The sequence below is a fragment of the Alligator sinensis genome, unplaced genomic scaffold, assembly GCF_000455745.1.
Source record: "Alligator sinensis unplaced genomic scaffold, ASM45574v1 scaffold144_2, whole genome shotgun sequence".
Lineage (NCBI taxonomy): Eukaryota > Metazoa > Chordata > Crocodylia > Alligatoridae > Alligator > Alligator sinensis.
The window spans coordinates 443,786-454,081 of NW_005841872.1; the positions used below are offsets into that span (position 1 = coordinate 443,786).

At 47.6% G+C, this 10,296-nt stretch overlaps 1 protein-coding gene across 2 annotated transcripts in view; it reads right to left on the reverse strand.

The window, feature by feature from the left end:
• The window catches only part of SHOX (short stature homeobox), a 12,955-nt gene extending 2,934 nt beyond the window's left edge, over positions 1 to 10,021 (reverse strand). For both annotated transcript variants that reach the window (XM_006017037.2, XM_025195473.1), the window contains exons 1-4: positions 9,639 to 10,021; positions 6,264 to 6,472; positions 1,573 to 1,630; positions 1,404 to 1,492 (exon numbers count right to left, since the gene is read on the reverse strand). In XM_006017037.2, the coding sequence (XP_006017099.1) occupies positions 1,404 to 1,492; positions 1,573 to 1,630; positions 6,264 to 6,472; positions 9,639 to 9,912 (630 nt within the window). In that variant the 5' untranslated portion in view covers positions 9,913 to 10,021. The remainder of the gene's footprint in view (positions 1 to 1,403; positions 1,493 to 1,572; positions 1,631 to 6,263; positions 6,473 to 9,638) is intronic.
• Positions 10,022 to 10,296: the final 275 nt, after the last annotated feature.

The following is a 10,296-nucleotide window of genomic DNA, read 5'->3' on the forward strand; positions in this document are numbered from 1 at the left end:
GCACTCCTATGGTTTAAGCAAGCCCCGCAGAGGCACGAGAACCGGCCCATGGGTTAACCTTAAACCTCTCCCTTGCACTTCCACAGTGAAATAGAGACATGTTTAATCCTTCTAATATTAAAAAAAAAAAAAAAATGTTGAGCATCGCACAGGCGCCAGCAAGTGTTAAATAGCATTTTTTTTTCCCAGGGATGTTTATTTATACCTTTCTAAAAACTCTTTAACCTTGTACAAGGGACCAGTAGCCAATGTTTGCTTTGGAGCTTTCCAGTCCTACACAAACACATTGGACTGACAGATTTTAGCCCGGGGTGGAAGGGGTTTCCCACCCCGCTCTCTCCCCAAATATGCGTGTGTTTTGTTTTGTTTTTAAATCGTCACAATTCATCTGTCCATTCCACTAGTTAAGAGTTTAAAAAAATCCAAAAAACTAACCCGATTCCTCCATCAATCAAGTAGAGCCGCCCAAAAAGAAAGAAAAGAAGTTACCAAGTGTACCTTACACGTGGTAGTAGAGTGGGCCTGAATTTCTTCCCCGTTGCCCCAGTTGTACACCAGTGTAACTCCACTGACTTCGGTGCGGTTACTCCTGATTTACCCCCTTGTAAGATGGAGGGGAATCAGGCCCGTGTCTGTACCAGAAACTGCGGGGATTGGGTTGGTTTTTGTGTGTTTTTTTTCCTGCATTAGCCTCCAAGATGACTGCGCTGGGTGAAGACCCCGTGCCCTGCACAGGGAGAGCACCATGCCACCAGGCATCTAGACTCTGCCCAGGAGACAGGGATAAGCAAGCAAAAAAGGCGATGCAGATGTTTCCCCCTCACTCCAAGAGAGAGGGCGGTGAGGCTGGCAGTGGTAGTGCCCACACCCCAGCGCCGATCTCTCCTGGAGGGGCAGGGAAAGCCCCCAAGCCTTCCCTTCCCCAGACTTCCCTAAGGAAAGCCTTGGCCAGGGGCTGGGACGCACACAACTCATGCTAGTGATGTCCCGATCCTCCCAGCGTCTCCCCTGCACCCAGCTGCCTTCCCCAGGCTTGGAGAGCCCAGGTCTGAGCCCCGGGGCTGCCTCCCAGCGCCTTGGGCATCTCTTGCTGGCTCAGGGCTGGGTCCTGCAGGACGGGCTCAGCCTGGGGCAGAGGTGGCTCCACGTGGAAAAGCCAAAGAGAGGGGAAGGGAGTGGGGGGCAAGCCAGGCAAGCCCCAGCCTCCTCCCCCACCCCATCCAGTGCCTGAGCCAGCAGGGAGGGTCACTTAGAAAGAGGGGACTTGGGAAGTTTGACAGCGTGATTTGAATAGGTGCCATGCCAACTTCTCCCTGGAGCAGCATCCCGCTGGAGGGGACAGCACAGCTGGATCAAGGCAGGGTTGGGGTGGGGGGGAACCAGGGAGCAGAGGTGCTGCCTACCTGTTGGAAAGGCATCCTCAGGGCGCCCATGTTCACGTAGGGGGCCACTCTGCAGGCGTCTAAGTGGCTCGCCGTGCCCAGGATCACACCTGCGGGGACACACGAGGAGCAGGGTCAGCGCGCCGGGCTCGCCCCGCCGCCTCCAGCACCCGCCGCCTCCCGCACCCACCTTTGTGCATCTGGTTCTCCTGCTTCCGGCACTTCGCCCTCCTGTTCTGGAACCAGACCTGCCGGCAACGAGCAACAGTCAGGGGACATGCAGTGGCAGTGGTCGTAGTAGCAGTAATAATAATAGCAAGAAGAATGATGGTGATGATCACAATAATAGTGATGATAAAGGCAATGGGAATAATAATGACAGGGATGGCAATGGCAACAATAATGAAAACGATGGCAATAATAATGGCAATGGCAATAATAACGACAGTGATAATAGTAATGGAAATGACAATAATAAGGAAAATCGTGGCAATAATAATGGCAATGATGACAATGGCAATAATAATGCCAGTGATAATAATAATTGCAACGATGGCAATGGCAATAATGACAGTGATGGCAATAGCAATAATAACGACAGAGATAATAATAATGGCAGTGGTAACGGCAACACTGGCAATGGCAATCATAATGGCAATGATGGCGATGGCAATAATGACAGTGATGGCAATGGCACTAGTAAAGGCAATAGCAATTATCATGGCAATGGCAATTATAATGACACGGATGGCAATGGCAAAAATAATGACAGTGATAATAATAATAATGGTAATGATGGTGATGGCAATAATGACAGTGATGGCAATGGCATTTATAATGGTAATGTTGGCAATGGCAATAATAATAGCAATGGCAACAACACTAGTACTGTAGTAGTAATAATAATAGTGATGATATGGAAAGAAGGGACACAAACCCGAGTAGCGATCCCAGGCCACCAGACTTTTATGGAGTGCATGTAATACACACATACACGGACCCACGGGGCAGAGGCAAGTGGCAGCACTGAGCACTGGGTAGGGCTCGGGTGATTATGACTCTCAGCTCCCCGGATGGCTTAGCCCAGAGGCTTGACACCAAACCAGCCGAGATTCCTCTTCCGTTGAGACCCTCGGAGTGCTCGAGCCCAACGCAGTGGCCCTCGGAGCCCTCTGCCTGCCTGGAAATGCCCTTCTTTCCCAGCCCTGCGAGGCGCCCCTGTGTCCCCGAGCCTGGCACTCACGCGTGCCACCCGCCAAGGGGGAGCGTCTGCCACGGCTGGGACAAGCCCTCAAGTGCTCTTCCTCGCAGCCTGCCCCTGGATGAAGGCGGCTATCGCTCCGTCCAAGGGAGCCTCCGAGGTTTTGTCAAACTTCTATGCTCAACTTCCAGCCCATAAAACCAACTACCACCCGGATTATCTGCTCCGGTCTAAAACTTCAGTTTTATGGGGTCTGAGAGGGTTCAAGGTCTCAGATAAAACAATCAATCCCAACTCAAGCAAATGGACTGAATCACTAGCCAGTACATTAATTGGGGGGGGGGGGAATGCTCCTACTTTTTCTTTTCCGAATATCTTTACTTTCAGACAACAGCCAAACCTTTCCAAATTTGGACTTAAAGTATTGTTTACACAGCCACGAGAAGGAACAAAAAAAAAACTGTCTGTAATCCAATAATCCTCATCTAATCCTGGTAATTATAAATTAGATGCCCAAATTTCAGTTGCCCCTGTATTTCTTTGCCCCCCCCCCACTTTTTTTTTCCAGGACATTTCAAATATTTGAGGTATTATTACACCTCCTCCCCTTCCCCCTCCCCTTCTAAAATGGCTAGTTGAATACATCTGGTCAAATTAATTCATTATCAGAGGTTCCCGATAAAAAATGTTTTGCCCAGGCTTTTTCTAACTCAAAACCTAGCAGCTGCGGACAAACATTGACTTGCAAGGCTGATAAAATCTTGTAGCTAAGTAAACACTTGCAACCTTTGAAGTTCTTACACTTGCCAAGTGATCATACGGTTAATTAATACTAACTGCACTTCCTACATCAAATTTTCCCTTCAAGCTTTCTTCAATTGCCTTAATGATGGTCATTTACAACGGAGTAATTAGTGCAAAGAAAGGCTTCCAACGGCATTAATTACCCAGGGTACCTCAGTGATTTTCTTAAGTAGGAATTGGCCTTCTCTACTCTGGAGCACAATTCTTCCTGCTCAGGTTTGCCAGATGATGCCATGCATAATACCGAGCATTTTGCATCTCAGAAGCAGAGCAAGCCCTGAGCTGTGCAGCACTGTGGGCCTGGCTGAAACCTCTAACACGGATCCCTCAATAGCACGACCTTTCCCTGTGCTAATAAAACATCTGTCTTTCAAACCCGCACCAGCTTGTCTTCACGTAACTGTCACTACTTCCTTGAAATATATATAGAGATCAATCACATTTTTCATATCAAAAGTGCAGAATATTAAACATTGAAGCCTCTTTCCCAAACTATTACAATTTGCAGGGATTTTAAAAGGAACACCTCAAATATAATGTTGCAGCGGGGGATGGGGGGTGGGATTTGTCTTTGTCATTTTTAAAGCAGTGTTTAAACAACTTCTTTTGCAAATCTCAACCTCTCTCAAACAGAAATTACATTTAAATCTGTAAAACGAAGTGCCCTTTCCCTTTAGCTATGAAAAAATAAGGTTATGAGGAATAAAAGTGATGAATTAGCCACTGCGTTAAGCGATAATAAATCAGGCTCGGTGTGATTCACGATCAATTCCAATTAGTCATGAATATGCTAAGTAAAGCACAGTACACTGTTTTAGACAGTTATTTCTTCATTAAGGATCACTCAGTGATTTCTTTCACAAATGCTCTAATCTGATTTCCTTTTGATTTCCATTAGAGACAGTGAATAATGACATTTAATTTAGCCCTGCACCATAAACCCAAAGATATTTGTTGTAATTGAATTACTGCCTGCTCCTCACTATGGTCTCATAACTTTCAATTATAACCCTGACAGCTGGGTGATATGAGTTTCCAGTACAACACTAAAAATAAAAGGTTAATAAGGAGTAGCTACCATAGGAGCTTCAATTTATTTACAGCAAATTTCCACACTAAATTGAAACTATATCCTTTAACAACAAGGGACAGGCACTGCAGAGAGGGATTAGAAAACCATTCTGAAAGTATTAAAATATCCTCCTCCCCTCCTCCTTCTTTCTTTCTGTCCTCCCCTTCTTTAAATATTTGTAGACCTCTATAATTAATTACTTATTTCCCTCCTTTTTATTATTTCTATTTCCTTTCTGTTCAAGAATATCCCCCACTCTTTTTGAGCAGCCCTTATTTTAAAACAATCAAAATTGTGTCTTGCATACCATTCCCACCTGATTTTGTATTTAGTTAGTTAGTTACTTTGGGAGGGGGGGGGTAATGTTTCACGATCTGCAAGCACTTGAAGGGCCAGTTTTCCTGGAACTATGAACATCTTGCTAAGGTGCTGCTACTCAGTAATAAACTACTTGAAAGAAAAGAGTGCAGAATTCAATTACAAGTAATTTATTTTTATAGAAACAGTACATCAAGGCCCTGGAAAGATATTACAGAGCCAGAGCAAGAAGACCTGGGAAGATGACATAAGAGTTGATGTCCCCTTCAGCAAAAGTTTAATCTTTTCATTAATGTATATGGTGCGGATAGATCAATCTTCCGGGAGATGTAGGCCACGGGCCCTTTCACCCGCTGCTATATTCCCCTAGAAACATCCCTCTCTCAGGCATAAGGCCGACATGATCCCTTCCTCAGTCTGTTTTATACAGAAGAAAGACATCACGGCTGAGGAAAACTAGCTACCCTATTTATTTCGGAAAATGCCTGGAGGAGGCACTTATTTAACACTAGATAGCCACTTACTCAGACAGTTAAGTATTGAATAGATTTGGGAAGAGGAAGAGGGGAGCAGATTGTTCCTCTGTGCCTTTCAAACCCTAGAAGTTTATAATATTTAATAGGGAAAACAAAAAGACCTCCGATCTGGAAGTGTGAAAGCATTTCTCAACAAATAAAACACACACTTTCCCTTCAGAAAGAAGCTAATATGATCAAAAGGGAAGGATTTTTTCCCCCAACCCTTGGCCAAGAGCCATATAATAATTTAATAAGGGGCTTTCTTTAAATTTCTTTTCCTCGTAGTCCTGATTATTACTCCACAGGTTGATCTTATTAATTTTTTTTTTTAACATGACATCTGTTTTTGGAATGGCCTCCCCGTTTATTCTCCCCCCACCCCACAGTCTTGGCTGTCAGGGACAAAAGCTAAAATATCCTTAAAAATAGACACAACAAGAAGACGGCCTGGTGGCCACAAAAATATGCCAATAAAACTTATTTCCAAGGTTTATGAAATCACTTGGTTGTTGTTTTTTTTTTTTTTAAGTACAGGGGGGAAATATACCAGATGGAGTGCCATGAATTCATATGCTTGCTATGCGAGTCAGATGAGGGCACCTTTCCCCCGGCTCTGGATAATCCAGTCCCAAAGCACCCAGCCCGTCTAGCCTTAGCCAGGACAATTGTTTTCTGATGCTTTTTTATAACGTCCCCATAAAAGGAGAGGAGGGGAAAGGAGAAGAGGAGGATTAGACGAGAGGTTATTTACTGATTCGATGTGTTTGCTAAAGTAATTCATTCCGTTATTAATTAGATAATTGCAAAAGCGTCCCCAGTAAATGCAGCAAATGGGGGATCTTAAGGGGAACAAAATATGTTTAGCAAGACAAGTCCACTGAAATTGCCAGCCGTTTGCTATCACACGTGTCCCTTCTGCTCTGAATGCCAGGACGGTTCCAGGAACAGTGCCATAGCCTTTCTCTTACCTGAACCCTAGCTTCAGAGAGTCCCAGCCTCTGGCTTAGCTCTTCCCTCATGAAGGCATCTGGATAGTGAGTCTCATCAAAAAGTCTTTCCAGTTCATTCAGCTGCTCTAGTGTGAAATTGGTTCTGCTTCTCCTTTGTTTGAGCTTGGTCTGTCCATCTTCATCTTCTGACTTCACGTCTTCCCTCTTTTCTTTGCACTCGTAGATTCCTGTTGGGAAGGGGGAGGGAGGACAAGAGAGCTTTACTTTCATACCTCACAAAAGTTTATTTGCGCCAGGGACAAGTTTCTCTTTTCTTCCCCTTTTCCCCAAACAGGAGCTAAGTGCCACGAAACAGCATCCCTCCCCCCCCCCGCCACCCCCAGTTATATCAGGCACAGAGAGGGATCATAGGGAAAGGGATGGGGGCTCCTGCTGGGTGGAGAAGAATGTGATGTCCCATCCGATGGGTAACAAGACTGGCACGGAGTGGGGAGAAGGGCAGGACGAGGCCTCTCAGCTATCCTCTGAGAGTTACAATTTGGGGAAGCCGGCTGGCAGAGAAAAATGCATCTCCGGGGCCCAACGGACGCTGAGCCTCAGCAAGGGCTGCAGCGTCCGGCCACCACGGTGTGGCTGCACTGCAGAAGGTGCTGAGAAGCACCACAAGGACCCACTGGAAACATCAGGAGGATCTGAAACAACAAAGGCATCTTTAAGGAGAAGTGGGGGGGATAGTTTAGTGTGGGTCCCTTGATTACTTCCACTAGCCCAGATCTATTTTTAAAAAGGAAAAAAAAAAAAAGCATAACCGGGTCGTATCACCAGCTAGCAAGCGGAGGGCACGAAGGGGAGAGCCAGCAAAATCATGATGCTCCCGAGGTCTGAAAGGGGTGTAGGAGGGTCCTGCCTTGCTGTTGTCTCTAAGTAAATAGTGTTATGCAAGGCAGTGCCCACGGTAGCTATGGAGAAGCTCAGACAACATATTTTTCGTTGCAAGAGAAACTTTCCCTTGTACAGGGACATGGGCCCGAGCCGCTTTGCCCCAAATGACACCTGGAGGAAGCTTCCAACCCCCAAGCAGCTGCAAGCCCGGCTGGGGCAGGCTGACAGCTCTCCCGGCAACTCGGGGACTCACTTGGCTCTGGCTCTCGAGCTCAACCTCGATTTTTGCCCTCCTCTGGGCAAAGGAAGAGTCAGGAAGGTGCCCCTGCCGGGGGAGCTTGTCTCATCTGACATAGACCTCTATGGGCATTTACCCCGGAAAAATGGGGGAGTGGGAGGGTACAGAGCACTGCATTGTTTTATTCTTGGGGGGGGGGGGTTGTTTGGAGTTTTGTTTTATTCCCTTCCACCCCTTCGGTATGCCTGAAAAGGGGCCCAAACCCCTATCTGAAGACAGGGAATAAAAGGAGAGAGCATCAGATGGTGATGCAGCCGGCTCCAGCGGCATCTCCTCCATGCAGCCTGACTGCGCCTCCCGCTTGGCCACGGCAAGAGGCACTGGATTTGTGCGTGGCCCTTGCATCGGAGGAGTCCTGGGAAGTTCCCGTCTGTGCCTGCTCCTTTTGCTCTGCTGGACTGGAGCAAGGACCGCTATTCCGAGCGAATCCGGATTGCTATCCGCGCCCCTCCGCGCTCCCTCACCAAAGCGGTGGCGACATCTCCCATTAAAAAACGGGGCTCGATTAAAATCCTGCCGCGCGTGGGGTCTATAGCAGTGTCATCCTGGAAGGAGGTGGGGGCTAGGGAGCCCCTGGACCCAAATGCGAGTCATTACTTCTTAAATTCAAAGTCTGGCCGTGCAAAGCAGTGTCACTCCTCCTCCTACCTCCAAAGCGGGCTGATGCTCGACTGCTTGAAACTTTAACGCCCTTTGTCTAATTGGGAGGTGTGCGATTGTCAGGAAACCCCATTTAGTTCAGGCTAACAAAATTAATCCATACAGGGGTTTAAAGACCCTCTGCTCTTCGCGGGCCACCCCCCGCTTTTCTCCACTGAAGCCCGTCCATGGCCATACATGAAATATGAACTAGCATCTTTCGGTGGGATTTAAATAACATATTTAAATGAGTGAAATTAGACGGAGCCTTTGCATGAATTTAAGCTGTCAACAAGCGCCTCATCTCGTCCAACTCCTCCCTTCTACTCCTACCCCCACCCCTCTACATAGATTAGATAAACATACATGGCAGGATTTCGATACACATAGCAACACAAAATAAAAGGTTGGGGGGAGAGCTTTTGAAGAAAATCCAGTTTCGTTTTTTAAAAGACTTCCTCGGTGGATTAATCCTGCAAACTCTCTCCCCCATGCAGCATGGCTGGGCTGAAGAACTCCAAAATAAAAACAGGCAGTTGCTAAGCGAAATTAAAAAAAAAAAAGGAAAGGGGATTTCTGCTGCTAAAAAAAAAATACAGATCTCATCTTTATCACAAGAAGAAGAGTAATAGTAATAATATAAGGGTCGGAGCTCTGTGTTCACATGCCTTTCACCCGGCGTTATATTAAACGGGATCAAACAGTAGAAAACAGCTGAAAGCCTGGCTGTGGCTCACAAACCTATTAACTGGTTTTTATTACCCCGGCCCTGCCATTAGCCCCTTCTGGCAGCTCCACCTGTCTGACTTGCCTGGAGACACTTTCTCAACTTTCTTCCCCCCCCCCCTCCCCCCCCCCCAATTCTTTTGTTTTATTTTTTATGATTTTTTTTCCCCTGTGATTCTCTCCTCCTGCCAGTGTGCGCGCGAATTAAAATTAAAAAAATAAATACTAAGAATAAGCCTTGTGACACTGGCTGCTGGAGGTGGCAGTAGCCCGGCCCAGGTGAGGATGCAGTGAGGCTTAGGAAAGGTGTCTGGTCCCCACGCCTGGCTCAGGCCCCTTGCCGAGTGCCTCCCCAGCCAGGCTGCTTTCCTACAGATCTGGAAACAATGCACTGACCCGCTGATGGGGAGGGAGGAAGGAGGTGGGGGCATTTAAAAATGTCCAAGGATAGCTCCTTAAGGTTCAGCTTTCTCCCAGAAGCAGCATCCCGATGGCCCGGAATAGGAAGAGCAGGTCCTCGCATATATTCACGCTTCCAGGACAAGAGATCGCCTGGATTTTCCTACCCTCTGAACTTCTCCCCCGCACAGAGCTAAGGGAGCGGGGGGGCTCCAGATGAAAACGGGGAAACTCCAGTTCCTACTTTGGGATTTTTAGGGGTAACCCCAAGCCATCCAGCTACCTACACAGGGGAGCAGGAGATAGCCGGGGCCGGTGGCTGGTCGGGAGGCAGGGGCTGGAAGGGCTGGAGTTTCTCCCTTAAGTGGAAAGCGATGGGAAAAGCTTGCCGGGCCTCGGCGTGGGCAGGGGGGAGAAGGGCTCTCGGCCGCCGGCTGCACCGTGCTTACCTTCCGCGGTCCTGCCCGTGCTGAACTCTTTCAGCTTGTCCTTGTCACTCTCCACATGCTCCTTGAAAAGATGCACCGGGCAATGGTTGCTGCTCTCAGTAATGTCCTGCAGGTTCGTGTCAGAGTTTCCCAGCTCCCTAGATCGAGCCAACCCACTCTCCAAAACTTCCCTGTACGTGATAGTCTCCTTCTTGTTGCTGCTGCCACTGCTGCTGCTGCTCTCTTTGCTCTTCTGGTCAAAAGATTTGGATACAAAAGCTGTAAGTTCTTCCATGGCTGCCCGGTGATCGTATCCACAGAGATCCACTTGTTTTCAGTAGGAGATCTGGCCGCCCTCTGCACGCTTTTTTTTTGCACGTAGAAGATGGGCTGTATAGGGTTAGATCACTCCTGCTGTTATTTATGCCTTTCAATTTGAGATCACACTATTTATACATGGCTACCTCAGCCCAACCCCCAGCTCTCCCTGTCTCCAGCAATTACTGACTGCTCCATAGTCGCAGGCGGACTCCTAGCAGCTATCTCCCCCACCTCAGTCCAGCAATTGGCTTTCTTTTCATTTCATCACTGTTTGGCATCTTTGCACCTTGATTTAGGCAGGCAAAGAGCACACGCGAAAAAGAGAGAAACAGTGAGAGAGGAATAAAAGGGAGGGAAA